The sequence below is a fragment of the Trachurus trachurus genome (genome assembly GCF_905171665.1).
Source record: "Trachurus trachurus genome assembly, chromosome: 1".
NCBI classification, from domain to species: domain Eukaryota; kingdom Metazoa; phylum Chordata; class Actinopteri; order Carangiformes; family Carangidae; genus Trachurus; species Trachurus trachurus.
The window spans coordinates 26,336,088-26,359,752 of NC_139891.1; the positions used below are offsets into that span (position 1 = coordinate 26,336,088).

The 23,665-nt window shown below is 40.7% G+C and overlaps 3 protein-coding genes across 5 annotated transcripts in view; all 3 read left to right on the forward strand.

The window, feature by feature from the left end:
- Window positions 1-5,467: 5,467 nt before the first annotated feature.
- Window positions 5,468-11,178, forward strand: LOC310987201 (uncharacterized protein). 2 transcript variants are annotated; one of them, XM_083973394.1, is made up of 4 exons: window positions 5,468-5,529; window positions 5,624-5,694; window positions 10,697-10,789; window positions 10,976-11,178. In XM_083973394.1, the coding sequence occupies exons 2-4, from the start codon at window positions 5,626-5,628 to the stop codon at window positions 11,069-11,071; spliced, it is 258 nt and encodes an 85-aa protein (XP_083829520.1). In that variant the 5' UTR covers window positions 5,468-5,529; window positions 5,624-5,625; the 3' UTR covers window positions 11,072-11,178. The 2 variants fall into 2 exon arrangements, with proteins under 2 accessions (XP_083829520.1, XP_083829521.1); XM_083973395.1 differs by having other exon boundaries at window positions 5,484-5,533.
- A 2,666-nt stretch (window positions 11,179-13,844) lies between these two features.
- On the forward strand, window positions 13,845-21,838 carry socs1b (suppressor of cytokine signaling 1b). Its single transcript, XM_083969652.1, has 4 exons — window positions 13,845-14,066; window positions 16,020-16,455; window positions 18,738-18,925; window positions 20,163-21,838. The coding sequence occupies exons 2-4, from the start codon at window positions 16,195-16,197 to the stop codon at window positions 20,485-20,487; spliced, it is 774 nt and encodes a 257-aa protein (XP_083825778.1). The 5' UTR covers window positions 13,845-14,066; window positions 16,020-16,194; the 3' UTR covers window positions 20,488-21,838.
- Window positions 21,839-22,824: 986 nt separating this feature from the next.
- The window catches only part of LOC310994335 (caskin-1), a 38,533-nt gene continuing 37,692 nt past the window's right edge, over window positions 22,825-23,665 (forward strand). Inside the window, exon 1 of one of the 2 annotated variants that reach the window (XM_083982983.1) lies at window positions 22,825-23,552. In XM_083982983.1, coding sequence (XP_083839109.1) covers window positions 23,459-23,552 — 94 coding nt within the window. In that variant the 5' untranslated portion in view covers window positions 22,825-23,458. The remainder of the gene's footprint in view (window positions 23,553-23,665) is intronic. The other variant, XM_083982984.1, reaches the window with a different exon arrangement.

Sequence of the window (23,665 nt, forward strand, 5' to 3'; positions counted from 1 at the left end):
GAAACATTGGTGGCTTATGTTCTTTGAATGTTCCTTCTTTTATTGTGAAGCACTTTGAGCTACAATAATTGTGTGAAATGTGCTATACAAATAAAAGTTTTTGTTATTATAATAATAATAACTTTTATAGCACATTTCATTAGCAAAATTACCTGAATTTGCTGTTTGCTTGTTTTTAATTGTCCTTAAGGTCCAATAAAATTGTTGTTGTGTTGGTTGTGATGATGATTAAATTACATCAACCTTTAAATTGAAGTATAGGGTATGTTTGTGAGCAAACACAGTGTCTCAATGTTCTGTGTGTACTCTTTAATCAAAATGGCCGACTCCAGTCTGAAGTAGGAGGATGTTTTATCTCTGTATAAACATCCATATTGAATCACATTTCTCCTCCGACAAAATCAGGTCAGAGTCTACTGAACAGACGCAGCAGCATTGAATAGAAACGAGACAGAGCAGGTCGGGTCTCTGAGAAGTTATAACGACACGACGGAGGAGGTGTTTCTCCGCTGTACTACAATGATACGGTTAAAAAAGCACCGATCTTATCGCTGCCCATCAGCATGACCCCAGATTTCTGTTCAGTCCCCGTGCCCCGGCTGAAAGTGATGCCAACTGTGAGAAGGTTTTAGCCCACTTCACTGCCGAGTCCATCAGAGCTTCTCTAACGTCCTATATCCCACTGTAATGTTTATCACTCCCCTCAGTGAACCTTAGATCACTTCAGGAATGGTATCTCAAAGGAAAGTGTCCTCCAGTCCAGCTGAGGTAATACCCACAAAGATTTTTTTCTCGGTCACTGAATCTGTTGGACTGTATGAGCTCTTCTTTCTTTTTCTTTTTTTTCTTCAAAAAAGCTTCTGTTGAACCTCTTTGATCTGGAATCTGAAAACACATTACTGTGTGACAGTCCCTGTTCTTCTGAATAACAACCTACTGCTGCCTTTGACCCCGTGAGACTGACCCACTGAGTAGAAATATCTGGCACACCTTCTTTAAAGTACAGGTGTAGTGTTTCTGGAGCACTTCACAACAACTTCTGTGCCACTTTTTTTCCCACACAAGTGAGAAACTAGAATAATTTTTAGTTCCCATTTTCCAGTTGAAACCTACTCTCTTTAAAGGGACAACGAGGAGTTTCGGAAAGCGAGGTGTTTTCACACTACATTTCCCATGAGCCTCCGCGCACATGGTGAAATTCTTGGACCAGCGCAAGACGGACAAAAGCGAAAACATTTGCCAAGAATGTTTTCATTCATCAAGAATGAAAGTCGGAGGTTCGAAGACAATCAGATATCGTCGTAGTGCAGACCATGAATGGAAATCCGGCGGCGTTATTCCCATGAGCCGCCGGACAGCGACTGGGAAACCGAAACTAGGAAATATCAAAATAACTATAAAGACAAAACGATATCAAAAATGGACCTATTAACAAGTGTGGGTAACGTAGATTCATCCACATTAATATGAGACTCTTTTATAACCAAAAGCAAACTCATCGTTGTCCCTTTAAGTGGTTAAAGATCCAATCAGCATCAAAGTGTAGAGAGACAATAAAAACAAGCTTAATGGTCAAAGGAGTCAGTGGATTTGGTCCGGGCACCTCCTGGGCATCCCCCCCCCCCTTGAAAGGTCTTGGCATGTCCGACGATGGGGAGAGACCCAGAATCTGCTGGAGGGATTATGAATATGAATATATACTGTATCCCTCCTGGCCTGGGGAAACATCTTGGGAACCCCCAGAGGGAGAGAGAGAGAGGGACATCACGTTGACCTTCAAGCTGCTGGAAGCATCTGTCTTTACATTTGAGATACAGCTCGAAATCAAAGTGAAATATTGATCTGACCTTCTGAGTCTGCACCCGTCTACTTAAACTCAATCGTAAAGGTTGATGGTCCTTCTCCTCAGGAACTGGGATCATCCGTCCAAACTGTCTGGTCTGTGGTTCTCTGATGGAGGAACAAGCTGTACCAAACACTAACAGAGCTGCTTTTTTCAATAGTCTCTTGTGTAGCCTACACTTCTTCATTTCTTCAGAAAGCACCTCCTCTCCTAACACCTCACACATCCTAATATGTCTAACAAGCACTTAGCATGCACTTTACCTGATCTCCTCATGCCTCCACCAAGGTTAACGATTGACTGCACTGAAGCTTTATGGATAAGTGTTCATCGATTATTGTGATCATATCTGTACATTGAAAGCACTAGGGTTTGAGCTCATACAGACTGTATACGCCTGGTCCTCAACTGCCTACAAACTGTTTCCCCCCTTCCCGCCTTCTGGACTACTGAGATTTACGACATCTGTACACCACCACTTTGTTTTTGTTTTTTTCCTTTTTTCTCCCTTCTAAATTAATTTATGTGATTTAGTATCTATATTTTTTGTGTTAGTTTTATGCTTGTTTAGTCTGATGTTTTTCATTGTGTTGTGTTTTGTTTCTGTTTGTTTTTTGTTTGTTTGTTTTTCTTTTTCTCACACTTTTTAATCTATACAAATTGAAAAAATGTATTGGTAAATTATGATTAATTTGATTGTGATTCATTATTTTTGACTTCCTGGTTGCCAATAAAAAAAATTTAAAGCAAAAAAAAAGGAAATCACTTTCTCCTCCTTGTTTTTAAAAAAAATGTTTGAACGATGGTTTCCTGTATTTATCTAGAAGAAATTCGATATACTCTGTCAGACGCTCACCACAAGTTCCTTTAAGTCTTGGGACCCTTTATTGAGTACATTACAAGTGATAGACTTCACCCCCCGGACTAGTTACAATAGACATTACTGTTTTGTCTCATTTTGTCTTGTACTGACCGCATTGTGCTTTGTGCACATCTCTGGACTGTGACTCGGACTTTAAAATCCACTCCTGTAATCTGGATTCAGTGCGTGGACTAATATGCATATTTTTTTCATGTTTATATTTCTGTGGGCTGGCAGTTTGTTTCATTTTGTTTTGCTGTATGTTGCCTGTGTTTTTATATGTGGTTTAAACTTAAAAATCTTTATAAATAAAGTGTTCAAAAACATTTTTTTTTTTTTGGCGGTTTCTGGGTCTGGTGACATTTCAAACAGACGCTTGAGTCCTGTCTCATTGTCCTGGATGGTGTGTCTTGATGTCTTTTCTCCTTCATCTTGCCGACAGCTCTGTAGCAGCGTATAGGTGATTGATCATAACTTCATCTTCAGTAGGCTAACATCTCTGACTGAGAGGATGCAGGTGAAACCATCTCCCCGACTGTTTGACTCAGATGTTTTTTTTACCCATGCAGACGAGCATGCACGCTCTCAGATGAGTGAATTCACGTCCTGTTGGCTGCTCTTTGTTCCTGAGCTTCATGGTGCTGCTCTTTGATGGTATTTTACTCTAGAGGATCTCAAAACAGAAGTGCTGAAGTGCCGGCTGTTGTCCAGTGGAGTGTGTCTCCTGTGAGTGTAGCTCTGGGTGGGTGCACTTGAGCTTCAGGGAGGAACTGTTCTGCATAGTATACAGGTACCGTTTAAACACATATTTGAATCAACACTTAACCTTAAACATGATTAAAATATAACATTTCTACAATGGTGACTGAGCTGCGTTGGGTGGTTTTATCTTCTGAATGGTTTGATGCATAAACCTCATATCCCAGTCCTCTGAAAGAAAAAGCAAGGACCAGAATGGCCTTTAAATAATGATAATAATAACAGTTACTTTCTTAATGATGTGGGTTTGTAATTGTGTTACCATGGTCTTTATGTTTGCAGTATGTTTCAGTGTGTTTCTGAATCAATACTAACCCATGTCTTCTAGCATTTATCATCTGTCTGTAAAAAAGCACAAACCACGTGTGACATTTTTGCACTTTTTTTTTGGTGCTTTTCATTCAGTTAAATGGCCTCTTAATCTATTTGGTGTTAATGTGGTTTGTGGTCCCTTTTGATTAGATCACAGATTGTGGTTTTAATCTTTATGGTTCATCTGTGACCTACCCACAGCTGCAGTGTGTCACACCGACAATGAAACCGTTTAGCTGATACATTTAATGACAAATGGTGCCCCAGTGGTGCCTTCACTGACACGATCCTTCTGCCTTTGGGTTTATCCCAAATAACACACCAAAACACCACAAACCACTCTCTGCTTTTAGGATATTTTACAGAGATTTTACAGATTATTTTGTGGTGGATTTTTTTTCCTTTGGATATATTATTGATATATTTAATATTATTTCATTTTATTTTTTTAATTTGACTCATATTTTGTTCAATATTTTACATTTTTGGGTGCATTTTAGTTATATATTCAATGTTTTACTAATATAAATATATACTATATTCAGCTCTTGAGTGATATTTTCTAACTAGGGTTGACCTCACAGGAAGATCGTGCACCGCAGGTTACACACCAAAAATAACAGATACATTTAATTAGGTCATGTCTACCCTGACCTAGTGCACCTGAAACACAGAGCAGATATATTCTACTCAAAAACAAGTTTTGAACATGTTAAATGTCATTCACCTGGAAATAAGGGTGGGAGGATTTTTTCCTGAATGCAAAACGTCCGTCAACACTGAGGTGATGGTCCAGTTGAGCAGTGAGCTGTGGACTTGTGGTGGCAGAAATGGGAATATGAAAATAACTTAGGACGTACTCTTTACCAGTTTTCTGTCTTTCAGTGTTAGGGTTAGAAATATCTTATTAATTAAAAAAACAGCTTTTTGCTGCCCCATACCCTCTAAGGAACAATTAATTTCAGTGTGTTAATACCAGCAACATTAATTAATTCTATGTGGGATTTCCCTTTGCTTTGCTTTGCTTCCCTTGCTGGGCACCTTCCCTTAGGACGCAGGTCCATGTTGACATAACTTGACTAAATTGCAGATTTTCTACAGTTTATCAGCTGCACATTCTTGCAGCTCATCTCCTGCTCCAGTGGATTCAAAGGTCACTGAAGTACAATGATCTCACTGTCGTCATGTGCATGACTTCGACTCTTCCTTCCTGACACAGAACATTATTATTATTAAACTGCGAGAGGTCATTAGAGGATGGTAGCCTACACTGATGTGGTTAAGTTTCTTTAGGCCAATAATAATCGATTAAATAAACAAATGCTGAGAGATTTTTATTATTATTATGTTGTTTTGCTCATTAGCTAGGTTGTTAGATAATATATGACATAATACAATAACACAGTTGTAGATGACTAAAAACTACTAAACTAACTAACTAAAAATCTTTATTATGTTGGTCATATTTGTTGCATGTGTAAAGTTATTTTTATTTTATCTGACTGAACCTGAGCAGTTGGTGGATGAACCTTATAATAAACTGTGACATTGCGCCCCCGTGTGGATAGACGACTACATGACCGACCGGGCACCGTTTGTGTAACCACCTTACAAGCCCCGCCCACCTGCCCGCAGCTCATTGGACAGCGCAGCACATGGAAACACGTGATTGGTCAGGAAGCGCTCTCCGTAGAAAACACATGTGCGCATGACAACAATTGTGTAAGAGTCCTCGTCCTTCCTCCAGCTGACAGTAGGTACATGTCTGCATCAACATATGTATTTGTATGAGGCAAAAAAAATAAACACTTAAACGTAACATTTAATATTTACCCACCTGTCTCCAGAAATGCCGACGTCTCCCGTGAAAACGCGGATCCCCCTCACCAGCTTCGGCCACCTGATAACAGAGGTGAAGGTAGGATGAATGAAACACATCGGCTCTGTTCATTTCTGTGGGCTGTGTCTCTTTGGACAATTAATTTCTTGCTTTTACCATGTTTGTACATACTAAAGCTGCTGGTGGTGTTTAGATAATGTACCCTATAAGCCTTTGTACCTTTATAAATAGGCTATCAGTAGATCCCACAAACACAACTCTTAAGATAGGTGGATTTACCCATTTCAGCTGAACCCACTCTGAAGTTTTGACCTACTTGTAGTCGACTTGTTTCTCATTTACTATGCAAATTTAATTTCTTCTTCACCACATAAACAATGGAACTACATGTAGCCTATGTGACACAGCTGCAGTAAATATTTTACAAACCAACTGTATCAATGGCTGATAAATGTAAAAGAAGATGACGTTAAGAAGTTAGTATTAACAACCCAGGTGCAACATTAAAGCAGAAGTAAGCGATCCGGTCGTTTTGGCTAACTTCTTGTCAGCCGATGGCGTTAGCAGTTCCCGCCCTCGTTCCTACGTCACCGCATTCACGCGCACCCCTTGGCTGCACACACAGAGAGGACCGCCCCTTTATGCCATTCTCTCTCCTCATTGGATAAAGGTTGTAGGATACAAGGAACGTTTTCTCCTCGGCTTACAGCAGAGCAGAGTGACTGACAGACCCGTGTTTCGGACCAAACACTCTATGTAAGTGATTGCCGTCGGAGATATAACTATTTAAGACTTATATTAACACAAACATTCCGCTTACTTCTGCTTTAAAATCCTGTTTATTTGTCAGATGCATTGGTGAAAGTGATACATTGATTTATGAAGCAGCAGTCCTTTAATGATGCACCAGGTGGGGTAAAAAGTTTGCTCCATTGTGAGATGTGAGAATTAACCATTTGAAATAAGTCTGAGTAGATAGATAGATAGATAGATAGATAGATAGATAGATAGATAGATAGATAGATAGATAGATAGATAGTTTATTCATCAAGTTTTATTATAAAAAACGAGTGCACTGTTGAACCTCCATTATGAACAACATTATTTATGGAAGAATATAGTGATCTGGATCTGGTTGACAAAGCTGTTTACCACTCACCCTGTGATGTGGAGACAGGATGAAGCTCCACCTGTTTAGGGATTCCTCCTCAGTGTCAGTCATTCATCAGTGCAGATCTGGTCTGACACAGAGCGGAAAACAAAAAGTAAATACAGCAGGTTAGTGATATAAATACCAGTAATATCAATCACAAACTTGGTTTATAATGCACACAGCTTAATAGTGGCAGTGATATCAGTTCTCACACTGATAAAATCAGAGGTTTACTTCTGCCCTCATTACAATCTGAATATTTACATTTTAGTTTTTACAAGCTGCTGCTGCTGCACCACTTTCCTAAACCTCTGCATGAATACAATCTCTCCTTTTACTGCTCAGATAAACTGGGTGGAGGGGCACCTTCCACAGACTGAAAAAAGAAAACAGTTTCTTTTTAGCTTCGGCCTTGATCAGATAAGAAAAGCTGCAATAAAACGAGGCTGATATCTCGTTCACACTGCGGCAGAACAAGAAACAGTGTGACCAAGCAGTAGCCTACATTTATATTGTAAATAAGCTGTTTAAAACAGTAAAATACATAAAAATAAAGAATTGAGATGTTCAAAATGTACACGTTATATGCAATATAGGACCAAATGTAAGGCCTAAGTGCAAATAGATGCACAAAAATATACTATTAGTAAAACTTAGGATACCAATAATATGTGATTTTAAAGAAAGATTGTACAAGTTTTATAATAGTTTGTTCACTTTCTGACCACCTGGGGGCAGCAAAAACAAGTCGAACACTATATTGTCCAAATCCGGTTCACTTGATGAAGTTGATTTTCTATTCATTCAGAAAGGTAATCCTTCATTTAGAGACTTGTTTGTGGCGCCTGGAAGAATGAGAGTTCAGTTTTCACCGTCTATTCCAGCTCCATGAGATGAAAAATAGACTCTTCTGGAAATGTTTTTTATACAATAGAGAAAAGATTTGGAGGAAGAAAACGAACTGGTTATTTGGACAACTGTGAACCCCTTGACCTCAAACCAAAACAGGAAAGTTGTGGACCAAACAGTTCAACAGTGAGCCACGATTCACTATAGATTCGCTCCATAAAGCCGAGAGAAGCTGTGGTTAATCTCTGTAGGTTTATCAGAATTGATTATAGCTGCGTTAAGAATATAAAACATGAGGGAAGGCAGCAATCAGAGCCTTCACTTTAATGCTGGTTTTCGTTTAGATTTAGATATGATACAGCACAGTTCTCCTTTTGAAGCCGTCTGTACAGTATTTAATGAATCATTCCAATGAATACGAAAATAATCTTGAGGAAGTACGCCTCAGATTACAAAGCAGTTCATGTGATCTGGAATCAATAAAAAAAAAAACACTTTCTGTCTCGTAGTGCAGGTGCAAGTGTTTTATTCTTTTCATTTCAATGTTTAAACACTGCATATTCATTACAAATGCAAAGTGCTTTTGGACGTTTAAACTATTAGAAACTGTGACACATCATTGGCAACTTGGTAACTGTAATGACACATGAAGATAATGTGAAAAACTTGTAACACAGGTTTTTGACATTTAGACAGAGCAGCTGAACCTGGAGTCACAATGTCTCTTCTAGGTTTGGTTTGTTCCTGTAGTTTCTATACCTCAGTCAGTACAGTAGGCTTATTCAGGATGAGACACACACACACACACACACCAAGACACACACACACACCAAGACACACACAGCTGGCAGAGATCAAGCAGCAGGAACCAGAAACAAAAAGCCTCATTCAAAACGGACAGCCTGTACAGGAAGCGACAGAAACGCTCACATGTTTTTGAGAGCTGATCCCTTTTTTTTAAATAAAATGTTTGGTGATAAAATCTATTCAGCGATGTTCTTGCATTCAGTAGTCATTACTACGTGCACATAATTCATCAACACACTCCTCTATATCTGGTTATAATCTCTGTTATCTGAAAACGTCCTCTCCGTCCTGCTGTTGTCCCACTCGTCTGACCGAGCCGTGATCCCACCACGCCGTGATGTTCAGCCCCCACAGGTCAACAGCTCATGTGAGATGTTTTTTTTTTTTTTCGTTTAGGCCACCAACTGATAGTGCCACAAGAATAAAGGAACAAATCGTCCCCATTGGTGCTCATACATAATCTCTTTGCCCCCTCAAAACGCTTCTTCCCTTTCATCCTGACCTGCAGCCTGTTCGCTGAATAACAAAGACGCTGCCTGGGAGTCCTCGGGCCTCGGCGGATCTGTTCATGTATCATGTATATCACAGTAACATCCACTGTAGCCCGTGGATACGACTCCTGAGCCTGCCCTTCGGGACTCTAGCTACGATACTTTGGCTGTGTGAGCTCAAGCACCTGGTGCCTCCACCTGGAATGAACGGTGCTACAGTCATTTATATGAGAAGACAGTTTCTTCTTCTCCCTCGATGTTATGTGTCGAGCATTTAAAAACTGGCTTTCAAAATGAAACTGGTTTCATTTTGAGAGAAACGGAGTTAGATAAGGAGATTAGACCACTCCCATGTTTTCATGGTGGTGTGGTAAATACAAAAGTACAAGCAAAACAGACAGCAGACAGCTAGCTTAGCATAAAGACTGAACAACGGGGGTAAAGGGTGAAAACAGTCCGTCTTAAAACCACAACTCATTTTTGTGGTTGCACTGAAACAAGAGGTGCTGATGGATGTTTTTTTTTTCTTTTCTCGCTTAAAACGTGCTGTTTGCCTCCCTTTCCAGTCTTAACGCTGAAATTAAACCATCTCCTATTTAGCATTATACTTAGCATACAATAATCCTAACTCTCCTGACGCTAACTCTCAGCAAGAAAGTGAATTTAAAAACAGGATATTTCACAAAATGTAAAATTATTTGTTTGTAGCTTCATCTCTGCTTTCTGGTTTAAAAGTCCAGCATGAAAAAGGCGCAAAAAAAGCAAGAAAAAGCCTTGATGGATTTCTGTGGCAGCTGGGGGAATTCAGATGTTTTGTTAATAATCTCAGCATATGCATTAAAAGGAGAAAAAAAAACTTTATAATTTAAAAGCAAAGGAAAATTACAGCTTTAAGCCTTTATCGCACAGAGAGAGGCTGCAGCGGCGAGCTGGAGGAGAGTGAGAGCTCTTTGCTTGCCGGGGTGATTATTAGCCCGACTTGCAGCTGATTTCTTTTTTCCCCCTATAATCGAATTCAGAGGGAGTGTGAGTCGAATGCACATAAGACGCTGTTTCATTCCAACCTCACCCCATCATCGGCAGCAGCAGACTAGTTACAACATGCAAAAGTATTCAACTTCTTTATTTTCTGTTTCAACCCTCAACTGTCACTTTCAAAGAAACTGCTTATTTTCATTGCAACACATGCTGTGTTTGCAACATTTTCACCTTTTCTTTTACTTAAAACAAAAGTAAAGAAAGCAGGCACGACCTACTAGAAAGAAGGAGCTTGATCATGTGATATTTCGAATCCGTCTTCCAAGGTGCGGTGGTTTCACATTCATTTTGACTGTACATTGTGTGTTTATCTCTGGTGTGCGTGCAGGGTTTATTGATGCTGTGTTATTGTTATAGTTTTTTATTTCATTTTAATGTTGTGTTTTATTATTTTATGTTATTCACAATATTTCCCTTGCTCATTAACTTTGCATTTGAATTTACACCACTTTTATCATGGAAAAGTAATACTAATCTATTAAGTGCACAGTCCTTCCTCTTATTGTGTCCCTCTGTGTGTGTGTGTGTGTGTGTGTGTGTGTGTGTGTGTGTGTGTGTGTGTGTGTGTGTGTGTGTGTGTGTGTGTGTGTGTGTGTGTGTGTGTGTGTGTGTGTGTGTGTGTGTGTGTGTGTGTGTGTGTGTGTGTGTGTGTGTGTGTGTGTGTGTGTGTGTGTGTGTGTGTGTGGGTTGGTGGAGTTGTGGTTTGTTTTTCACATGTTTTTTTTCTGTGTGTGTGTTTCAGAGACAGCTGTTTGGCATCGAGGCACCAGCTTCTGTGGAACTGACTGGTTGGAGGAAATACTTTAATAGCTACACTCTGCAGGGGCGTCGAAATGTACATCACACACACACACACACACACACACACACACACACACACACACACACACACACACACACACACAGGCTCTGATTAATGTGAAATTTGATCCACAGTTATTGTGTTTTTTTCTCAATTTTGTGAAAAGATCCATCCCTCAGTCCAGTCAGAAACTCTGTCCCCCTCTCTGCTCTCTTCCAGTGTGTCTTGGCGACTTACGGGATCTTGGTCGTAACGGCAGCTGCCTACGTCATGCACAGACAGAACAAAAAAGAAACGTCCACCTCCACGGCCTGAAAGAGGATCAGAGTGACATTTAAATTTAGAGCATGAGATGACATGACATTACAGAATCGACAAGTTGTACCTTTTTTGGTAATAAAGACTCTTTTCTCAGAGGTGTATATGAGGAGTTGTGCCGGTTACCAGGGCGTTATGAACTGTTGTTGTGTTTTGTTGTTTGTTGCCCATGTCCTGCAAAGGAAACTGCCACCATAGGAAACCATATTATTTTCTTGTTTCTGTGGTTCATCCGGTGCTCAGAAATCACTCACTGGTGCATGACAAGGAGCTGCTGCTCTGCACGACGCACTGTAAAATAATCAGCAGGCCGGACAACAACACACACACTGTACTTTCTCTTTCTCTAAAGTCGCTGCTACAAAGACCGATGGATGAGATTGTAGACGTGGCAGCATTCATTGGATTCTATGTAATATGAGTCTTTTCTTTTGTGCTCACTCCTTCCCAGCTGAGCGGAGTTCCCCTACAAAAGGCTCAGGGGCGGGGCGGGGCAGCAGAGGTATAATACACAAAACTAAGTCGACCTCAAATTATCCTAAAACAATGCTCGACACAAATTTGAACAAAGATTTAGAATGATATATGACACAGTTTCCAGAGGTTGCGTCTGTGCCAAAATCAACAAGTATGGATCCAAAGTCTGTTACTAAATGCACACAAAAAGGTGCTGAGGCATCTGGTGCTGCTGTTCATCGTGTTTATTGATTGAGGCTGTGTGTGTGTGTGTGGACGACGACCAGGCAGGGAGCCCAGAATAAGACCCACTGCAACCCCACCCAACTCCACATCTGCCTTTTAGACTTCATCACTGGTCTGATGGTAACTCAGTCATCCGTCCTGTCGCTGATCCGATTTCCAAATTTTCCCATTTCACTCCGCCTGTCTCTCTGTGCCACAGCATGTTTTCTCACTTGATGGACTCTCCAAGCTTCAATTCATGTCCCATCTTTGCAAAGAGGGGGAATGGGGGGTTGCAGTCTGTACGAAAGTCCTCTTTCGTAATGCGATGGCCTTGTGGAGTAAAAGAGCCAGGGGAATAGGGAAGGCGTTGCCATGCATCCAGCTGATTCCCGAATGAAGCAGCTCAACTGGGTAGATAAAGACCGTAACACCCTTCCCAGTTCAGCCTCGGGGTTATCTCATTTTCAGTGCGCACATGGTCTTCAACATCCCTTGTAGCTCAGGAAATGGGCTGCCAGTGTTTTCTTAATCTAGCCTTTGTTGACTCCGAGGTGTGCCCAGCTTTACGTCTCGAGCTCAGACTGGCACCAGCACCAGAGTCCGACAGCTTGCACCTCGTCGTTTTTTCCACTGTGTTGCTTGCTAACCCTCCTCCCGGCCATGAGCATTTGTTTTACAACAAAGCCCCTGAGAAAGTGATCCATGGAGCGGTGCATAACAATATTTTTCATTTACACATTACAATGTGTGTTTGTGTAGTCAAATTCAAAGGGACAGTGCACATTGATCAACATTTCTTAACAGAAAGTAAATGTGCTCGAATTAGCTAAGGGCTAGTTTTCATCGGCAGTCCCTTTGCCAAATGGTAATAGACATGTTGATAATAATTCAATAAATAAAAGCAATTAAAACAGCATGCATTACATACAGTAGATTAGTCATTAATCCGTGCAATGTATGCTTAAAAAAAAGAGTAATTAGCAAAAAGCAATTAAAACAGCATACATTACATAGATTAAACATTGGCCAATACACCGCACCAAGAGACAGGACTCAACTCATTCAACACTTTGGTAGAACAACACTCGGCTGCATACTCAATACCATCATCAGTGCACACATTTTAGCTCAATAGTCAGTGCACATGTCTGTCATAAATAAGAGATTAGGGGTTACAGGGTGCGTTTGTGTTGTGGTGCCACTGAGACGAGACAAACAAAGATCTTGTTCAAGGCCACCACAATCCCAGAGCCGGCCCTGCATCCAGGGTCCAGAAGCATCCGGTCACCTCGTCACTCCACTGTCCAAGGACCCATCAGGATCAGGCTGGCACGCAGGCAGGGAGAGGGATCCTGAGGGGAGATTGTGTTTCACAGTCACTCTATTTCCTCTGTTCCTCTAGATTCCCACCTGGTGGCCACACCTACTCCCCTTTTACCTTATCCTGTTATCTACCATAGCTACACCTCCCTGTTGTTCCCACTCCACCAGCTGTCAGATTTCTTGCCTCCAGGCTCACTGACTGACTGACATGTTTTCCAGAGTCAGACATACCTACATTTCATATTTTGTTTCCAACTTCTTGTCTGCGTGGTTTATTTCCCAGTTACAGTCTTGAACCTCTGCCAACTCGCTACGTTTAATTTAATTTAATTTAATTTAATTTAATTTAATTTAATTCAGTTTATTTGATAGGGACAATGCAGGTTAACATAGTGACACATTAAAAATGCATACAATTCTGATTTTGTTTCAGCCAGATTTTAACCTTTGTATTAAAAATTCCACGCATCAAACAGTCCTGTAAAAACAAACAAAAAACAAAAAAAAACTATAAACTCGCTTCTGCTTAAATTTGCACACACACACACACACACACACACACACACACACACACACACACACACACACACACACACACACACACACACACACACACACACACACTGTATTGCTGGCAGATCACGTGATTTAAGGGAATTCGGTCTGACTGAAGTGAAAGTAAAAGTGTACAACGGCACCTGAATGGCGTGCGCGCGCGCGTGTGCGTGGATTCGTGTGTGAATGTGAAGAGCATGCGCAGGCTTTTTTTTTTTCTCCTTTGGTTGTCTTTACAGTCTAATTGATCCGGTAACAGCGGCTTTGATAAGAGACTCAACAGGCTATAAAGTGCGCCCGCCCCCTCCCTAAAACTTTAAACCGAAAGTAAAACAGTTTCTGCTCAGTCAGACCAGCGACTGAAGGCAGCAGAGAGACATTCACTGTCTGTGTGCGCGCTCAACCACCCACTGACCCTCACTTACTGCAGGTATGTGAGCTTTGTTTCATGCAAAAACAAACCAGCGTCATTATTAGAGGTTTTAGGGGTTTTATTTGTGTATTTACTTGTGCAACAGCCATGAAAACTGATTAATCCGGAGACGTGCAGTTTCCCTCTGAACTGCTACTCTATTTACTTACTGCGAAACCTAACGACAACGGTAAATTATCTACATTTAAAGACAATATTGTATATGTAAATTTCCATTATGTGTGGGAAGTTGTGAGTGAAAATCTTTTTTCTAATATACCAGCTCGTGTATTTCAAATTTGTCACAGTATCATTTGCTTTCATATTGAAATAGACCTAAATAAGATAGATATAGGCCACCACAACATGTGAATATGTTTTTGTTTTGTTTTTTACAATAGAGCAACAGGCGTTATGTGAATGACAGGCTAATCCGTTATAATAGTTTTGTAGTTCTTCTTCTGTGGGGTTTGTAATTTTTCTGAACACTTTAACAGCTGTGGCGCTGCAGTCTATCAGTGTTTGGACAGTGCATTGTTGTTTTTCTGAACTCTAGCACATAACACTGGATTTCAAATGGGCCAATGGTTGTGAGGAATCACTGCGAAGGTACACTGCAAAAACAAACCAACTGAATAAAACAAATAAAAACTGGGTAAAGTGTTGTTGAACCATTAACCCAGTCTGGACGAGCAAGCGTATTCACAACAGAAAGTTAAAACTTGCCTTCCTTGTGTCGTTAACATGTTTAGTGTGATCATTCTGGTAATAAAAAACGATCCAAAAAGTGATAACAACAGATTATCCTGTAATATAGCAGTGACATATTCGTATCTGCTCTGCAGTTGGGATTTTGAAAGTAAAATAATTGGTGCAAATGACAATAGATATATATTTTTAAGTGTGATGTTAACATGTATCATCACAATTTCAGCAAGGAGATGAAGCAAAACATTGAATTAAAACAGACATTAATTATACAGTATATGTTCAAGGAAAGAGATAACCGTGCTGGTATATGAACAAGCTGTTTATTCTAATTAATAGGCCCTATATTAGATTATGTAAAAAAAAAAAACGAACTGAAGAAAAGTTCTCTAAACAAAAGGCTCTTTAAAACATAAAAGCAGCGTATAGATAGAATAATAATATAAAGCAGCACAGTAAATGGGACAACAAACAGAAATCTCGCTAACATACTGAGAAAGTGAAAGTCTTATGGTTTTTTTTGGGGTCATTCCAGTTACATTACATCCGCCGTTCTCAGATTCTCCATTAGACTCGTTCATACACTGAGGTAAATTAGGTTACCAGTGCCCTAACAGCAGCTGTTAGTGATAAGTGTATTTTTTTATTATGTCAAATCATCATCATCGTCATCATTATCACCTGAGTCTGCAGCTTCTCTCAGATTTAAGTGTCAGCTCATTGTAATTTATTTTGTCAGTCGATCTCTAAAAAAAAAAACTACTAAACTACTTTTGTAATAAGTTAACTGTGTAAATATGTTTTCCAGTAAAAGGCCAAAAAAACATATAATGGACATTTTTCATTGTTCATTTTATAAATATTCTTTTAATAAAGAGTAATTGTCATATTAATCTTATTGTTTTGTTGACAAGATACAGTCGAATAATTATCAGTTGCAGCTCTAGTTCATTGTTCGACCGTCTGACTCAGAACTGAACGGTTTTGTTTTCACTTCGTTCTCACACAGTGGCGTCTTTCACACTCAGACACACCTAATCCCATCCACAAACCATAAGGTCAGAGGTTCAGTTCCTGGATGCTGATCTGCAAGATCCTGAAACCCAAAACCATCAGAATATGAGAGTGTGTCTATTGTGGAAAAGACTCATGTAGCAGAGGATTATGTATATTGTATTGTATTGTATTGTTTAAGGGTCACATGACGTGCAGTTACAGTAAGTCAAATGGAAGATCGTGACTGTGTTCACTTCTGTGTTTCAGCTGAAGGACGTATGAGCAGATTCAGCCTCTGCTCTCCTCCAACACTCAGTTGATCCATCATCAAAGACTTTTTTTTAAAAGAACAAGATGGAGTCTCAAAGTCGACGAAGCGACAGATGACCCGGCGGAAAAGAGACAGCGATGGAGGATGTGAAGCTGAAGAAAAGTGGAGGAAATGGTGCAACAGGTGGTCAAGAAGAAGATTCTCCATTGTAGGATGGTCAGAGACAATCTGGAGAAAAAATTAGCCCAGAGCCGACAACAAAACGCCACAGCTGAGACACAGAGCCAGAGCGAAGCCCCGGAGGAGCCAGGAGGCCCCGAGCAGAGCCCAGAGAGAGTGAAAGCAGACAGCCAGGAGCCGACAGAGAGGCAGCTGGACATACTGCACTGGAGCAAACTTAACTTAAGAGACGAAGCTGAGACCTGGCGCCAGGTTAGTGTCCAAAAAGTAAACAAAACCCCCCGAAATCTGCAGTTTTGTGTTTTTAATTGCTTTAGCCCTCTATTAAACCAGCGAACAGATGGCTGCAGCAACATTAAAGTCAGAGATCAAACACCGGGGTTTCAGTTTTGACAGACACACCCACAGTGATGGATGATGTAGCGTGAACAGACAAACACAGAGAATAGACATAGCTTCTCTACTAAAAACATTTAATTATAAGATAAGATATAAACAAAAATCTGTTTTTTATTATTGATGCATTCATGTGTCCATAACATTTCTTTACTGCTTTATATAGTAATTGCAGTCAATCTGAAACCAGTATCTTTCATATAAATATGATGAATGTGTTGGATAGAAAAGTACCATGTTTCCCAGGTGCAATGGTTGATGTGAATGTAAATGTACTTTCCAATACTAGTTACATCTGTTGTGGTTGTTTTTTGGGGGGGGAAATATCCCACCAAATAGTTTTAACTGTTTTAACATGGCTATGATACAGTATGATTCATCATCACTTGAGGTATTAGTGATCAATGACAAACATTTCCACACATGCAGGACTCCACTGGAGTGGATGTAGGTTTTTGTTCTAGTTTATACAACAACATAAATCACCATATCAACACTAACAATAATGGCAATAATTGGATTAAGTAATATTTTGATATGACACAGATATGCATGTGCAGATCTTTATCACAGTAGGACTATAGTTTTAACAATAGAAGTGTGAAAATTTTTTTACTGCTGAGAAAATGAAATGTGATACGTCTGCTTTGATTAGAAGAGTGAAAGTCATTGTTGTTTTTGATAAATAAGGACTCTGCGCATCACTGTGTTTCATGCAAATAGAGCTAATCTGCACTAAATCCCTCAGAGAAAAAGAACTGAGGTTCCCACACACAAAGTTTCTGCATCATCACTTGGAAACTTAATCTTTAAAAAGTCAAACTCATGAGGTCATCTTTGTATTTTTTATCTTTGGGGATGGAAACTTTTCCGTCAGTCAGTCCTGACAGCACAGAGACTGTCATTTAACCCTAGAACACTAACGTCGGGTGATTTTCACCCATGAAATTATTGTTTCATAATTTTCATTATGTTGCTGTTGTCTGAGTTTCATGGGTCTCTGGGTAGCTTCATACTGCTCACTGACGTCATTGAAGGTAGGCATGTTACCCTGCTCCCATCCCTAGTTTTTTCAGCAGGCACATGTTCGGGTGGATTTCACCCGACGTTAGTGTTTATGTATCTAAATCTGGCGACCATTTCTGGTGATGCTGAAAATTCTTCTTTTTTCTTTTTACTCCACCAAATAAGGCTCAAATGTCCCACAAATGGGTGGTCTGAAGGACAAAGTCCCAGCTCCATTAGTTTTTTTTTAAGGAAGTTTTTGTTAAAAAAAAAAAAAAAAATCACAAATTTTGGACATTTTTTTATAGGGTCACCATGATACCTTTTTTTCATTTTGTGAAACATTGTACAGTGGAAAATTAAGGAAGTGTACTTCAATTTGCCATGTATTGTTGTATTTTAATATACTTTGGTGAGAAATATTTTTTTATGGGTATATTATATCGGGTAAAAAATACCCGGCGTTAGTGATGGTGTTACTTTTTGTAACGTTAGTGTTCTAGGGTTAAACAGAATCTGCAGAGCAGCAGATGGTGTATACATCTGTTGCACAGGAAGTACAGCAGTGTAAACAATGAAATACTTTCTCTCAATTATTAGGCAAATTATCTAAAAGATGTTCAAATAAGATATTGAAAAACAATCATTAAAATTGAAAGAATGATGTATTAGCAATTAAGATATGCAGAAATAACTCACTTTCGGTATAAAACATAAAGGAGTGACGAACAGGATGGCATCGGTTTGGTTTCAGAAGTGTGGGATGGGGAAGGGACTATGACGTAAATACTACTACTGGTAGAGGAAATGACATGTACAACTCAAAAATAATGACATAGGATGACAAGAACTTATTAAACTTATTAATAAAATGTGTTGTTTTTAGGTTGTTATATAATGTTTTAATTTGCATATATGCTCCATAGAGCACTGTGCTTTGCTATTTCCACGATGACTGATGTCAAACCGTAGCATCTGTATAGACGAGCTGGTTTGCAATAGAGGTCGCTCTAAAAGTCTGTATACAGTATCACTCTGTTTATAGATGATTAGATCTTGAGGAGTATTGATTTCTACATGCAACATTGTCTGTGCATGTTCTCTCATGTACATGTTCTCATCTTGTGCTGTAGCTGGTGACAGAAGCTGACGCCGACAGCTGGCCCACACACCTCCGGCCGTTCAGCAGCCCTGCTGAGTACGAACTAGTGAAGTGCACTTACCAGCAGCTCCAGCACAGCGGTTACTACTGGGGACCGATGGCCATGGAAGAGGCTCATGACATCCTCTCTGATGCATTACAGGGCACCTTCCTCATCAGGTCAGCCACTGCTTTAACCTCAGACTTTTATCTTGTGTGCATTAGTGTTGTGTTGTTTAGTCTGCTTTGTTTGGTTTGCTTCTCTTTTTGTTAAATAGCCTACTGCTTTAATATATTTAAATGTTATTTTAACATGAATTAGCAGAGCCTCTTGAAATTTCCATCCATTCTGATGTAAAATGTGTACAACTGTTAAATTCCTCATGACTTTCAGACAATTCCTGTTTTATGAGCTGCTAAACTTCTCATTTTAAAGTAGAGGAACACATTTTTGTCCGTTCAGTCAGATGAACATGTCAACATTTGAACAAGCTTTTCTTCCTGTAGTGACTCATCCTCCTCAAACATCTGAGTAATGGATTCTGTCCAAATGTCAGTGTTAGATAGTGGGGACAAAATGTGAACAGTAGTTAGTTTGACACGGTCAGTTAGGCTATCAAGTGCATTTTTTCCCTCAAAGTTTAATACAAATTCCCTGTTATTTATTATTGTTGATCAACAGGGAATCAATGTTATGGCCAGAAAAGGCAAGAATTTTACACTATAAAGGCTGTAACCGATTTAAATCTTGTGATTATATATAAGATTTAATCGCTTTAGGGAATTATCTAATTCTGGGAACAGCAGGAATGATAACGGGAAAAACTTGTTTAAATGTTCATATGGGCACAAGATTATTTCTCAACAGACTTGAGGGGGGAAAAAAAAAAACGCTACTTCCTCCTTCTCTACACAGATTAAATCTGGAAGGTAAAAAAACCTGGACAATGTCGTAATGCAGTATTACCGTACTTTCCTCTGCTGCTGCATGCCCACTATCAAGCTATTCTGAGTTTGGATTACTTTGTCTTTACTTATTACTTATTCTCTAAGTGTATATTTTTTGCTAATTTATCTGAGGCTTGGTTAATTAATTTTCTTTGTCTGTTTTGAATGATGCTGTGGCCGTATTGGGTGCTTTTTGTGTAGGTGGTCTAGTTTAGGACCAGCATGCACCTGGGTGGGTGTATGGAGAGGAAGCTTTGTTGTTGGTTTTCTTTGGATTAATCACCAAGACAACACAATGGCTTTGTTTGGACAATGATTTATCCTTTATAGCCTGTGTAAACCACATCAGTGGCCTTTCTTTGAGGACAAACAGCCACATAGAAAAATTTTAAAAAAAGAAAAAGAAAATCCAAACAGTGATTGTGCACAAAGTGACAACAAAGTGTGCATGTTGTTGTGTGGTTTGCAGAGACAGCGGCCAGCCTGACGTTTTCTTCACTCTGAGTTATCAAAGCGAGGACGGACCGACCAGCGTCCGTGTCCAGCTGAACAACCTGCTCTTCAGTCTGCACGGCAGCCAGAGGAATTTCACGTCGCTCTTCGCTCTGCTCACTTACTACACTAGCTCCTCCTGTAAGCTGACTGTGCCGTATCGCAGACAGCGTCCGGAGAGCCTGAGGCAGCTGTGCAGGAGGGCTCTAATCCGAAAATACGGAGCGCAAAACATCAGCACCTTATCTGGACTCAGCCCTCAAGTTAAAAACTATGTTTGTTCCTACCCACATTGTATATAGACTCAAGTGTGTGTGCAAAATGTTAGTTGCTGTATCAAGATGAAGTGTGTTACCATGTATATTATATAGTGTATATATATATTGTGTTATTTTGAATAAATAACACAAAATATACACAAATACAACACAGAGTAATTGATCTGCAGACTCTTGATGTGCAGTTTACAGAATGTACAACGGCATGCGTTGTTGTGGCTCTTGAAGTAGGATGCATATTATAGTCAGTAGGCTACACGTGTTATCTATTGTGCACAGGGCATGATGCAGCAAAAACCTCAGTAACTCTGGTACGACTGCCTCCACAATCGGACATATCAGTTCACACCATACATTTTAAAGAAAAATGCTGCTGCTGAAAGCTGCCTTAATCGATGTTTGGCCTCCAGGGGGCAGATTGAGATCTAAACAAGTTGGCATATCATTATTTTATGAAAGTCATGGCTAAAAAAAAAGTCAGTGAGTGTGCATCAGTGAAGTGATGGTGATGTTTGTGTTGAATTAAAGTCAAATATTTATTATTATCATTATTATTACTTTCTGATAGTAGAGATTAACCTGATATTCATCCAATATTTATTCTGTTTCACCAGCGGTGGTTGAGGTTGCAGTTATCCTGTTATCTCAGGACAGAAGAATTGTTTTGTTTTTTGGGTTTTGTTTTTTCTCACAATGGGATTATGGATGAATCACCAAATTAGAGTTCATAAATCAAAATACAGTCAGTGACTCAGACAATCTCAGCAGGCACAGTGAACTACGCACTTCCTCCTTGATGTTGATTACCTTCTGTTTACTTGAAATAACATTAGGAAATTGCTTTTTAATCCCAAGATAACAGGATAAAAAATAATAATAATAACTGCAACCACGTCAACCACTCGTGGCCTTTTGTAGTGTTTGGTCTCCACTAACCCCTAAAAAATTATGATAGTGTCTTTCTTCAGACCTTTGAGTGAGTGAATGATGAGCTGTTTGTCTTTTGTTTCGTATGTGACTTCATGAGAGCAGCTGAGGCCAAATTATAAGATTTGATTGGTGTGAAATCCATAATAGTCGGGTAACAGAGGCTGCAAAATAGATGAGCTCCTCTGGCCCTCGGCCTCTTTAGGATTGACCGATCAACATGTTTTTACTTGATTTAGTCTTTAATGCAACAGTATTGATTAACAGATTTAAAGTTTGGACTCAAGCACACTTGAAATTATCTTTTCAGATCCTGTGGAACGACAACTGTACAGTAGCCTGATGCTTTGCAGATTTTTTGCAAGCAGTGAATGTCTGATGTCTTTATTTTTGTTTTAGTGAAGTATCATCAACACCTGAAAGGGGGTTGACAATAAAATGCACAAGCCTCCATTCATTCCTCTCTCCCACTGGAAGGATTTACATAACCTCTGTGATCCCTTGATGTCCGCTCTATAGCGCCACCATCAGGTCAAGAACATTCATTTGTCAAATACTTCAGTTAATCAACAGTCGAATATCTGTAAAATGAATGATGTTCCCATCAACCTTGGATATATTTATTTTAAATAGTATTAGGTAATCTGTTCCACTTCCTGTCCTAAATATGACTGGCAGTGGCCCCTTTTAGTTTAAATTAGCCCGGCACCAGGGACACACGTATACACACACTTTCCCTGTCCTCAAATTATCTCCGTTAACTCATTAACCTTAAAGATGTTGACGTAGAACTGTCACCACTGTGACACATAAAGGCAAGACAGTGTACTTGTGCAGCATCTTGTTCAAAACAGGCGATTCTGTATGAGAAGTATTTGAAATATGAGAAGGCAAACAGCCTATATATACGATTTAAAAAGTATTAAATAGCTTAGATTTAAAAAACAAACAAAAACGATCTGAGTTGAACAATATAAACAGGCAGAAATCAAATTATGCCGCAGACTTGTTCCAGTTTAGTAGCTACAAAACATGAATGAATAAAACGCAGTGTAAATATTTTTCCACATCTACTCTGAGTGTCCCATGGGTCCGCGCGAGCACGGGCTCCCAGTGTCCCGTGCTCCGAAGAGTGCACGCGACTCAGTGCACTCTACATTATCATTACGATGTCAAACGACCTCTCTTGACTTGTGCGCCACTCGCACGCGCGCTGACACGCGGACAGGGATTACAACAACTGGAGTGGCGAGCGCACAAGCAGCTCGTGTTTATGTAATGCCATATGTGACAGTGAGCGCGTGTGTGCGTGTGTGTGTGTGTGTGTGCGTGTGTGTCGGTGTGTGTGAGAGAGAGATAGTGTGCGTGCGCGCGCGCTGGAGCTGGCGCGAGCTGGTCCAGCACCGCCGCGCGGGGACAGCGGTCACACGTTAAACATCAGCGACCAGGCGGCAGCGCACGTTATGTTTTTTTGCGGATTGAAGGGCTCGTGAGATTTCAGCCGTTTCAGCGGGTTTATAGAGTATCTAGAGGGACGTCGCTCGCGCTCTACCGTTTTTCCACGCACGCGGCACCACCGCACCGCCGCACGTAGACCCGGTGAAATCGTCACGCGGACAGAATCTGTGGAATCTGTCGCGTGTGCTGTGTGCTGCCTGCTGCCTGCCTGCTGCCCGCGCGCCCTGAGAGGAGGAGAGGAGGAGAGCATCCCGACCGAGAGCGAGAGAGAGAGCGCGAGGCCCGGTCGGTCGGTCGGTCGGTGTGGGGTCAGTAGCAGCAGCGCGCGGAAGGGGGAGCGGCAGCAGAGACCGGGACCTGCGCTGGACTCGAACCGGAGCAGCAGCAGCAGCAGCAGCAGCAACATCCCACAGTCCCACCGGCAGCAGCAGCATCCACTCCCCCCTCCTCCAGCTCCCCACTCCCCCCCTCCGCCCCCTGTGCCTCGGCTCCAGCGGGAGGCCCGGAGCGGCGGCAGGATGTAGCAGCGGATTAACGGAGGAGAGAGAGGGAGAGGGGCGCTCAGAGGAGGAAGAGAGCCGGGACCGGGACCGACCGAGGCGGGAAGGACATGGGGAAGGACCAGGAGCTGCTGCAGGCCGTGAAGACCGAGGACTTGCTGACAGCGCAGCGGCTTCTACAGAGACCACGGCCGGGGAAAGCCAGTCAGTATCTACCTACCCCTCCGTCCGTCACACACACACACACACACACACACACACACACACACACACACACACACACACACACACACACACACACACACACACACACACAC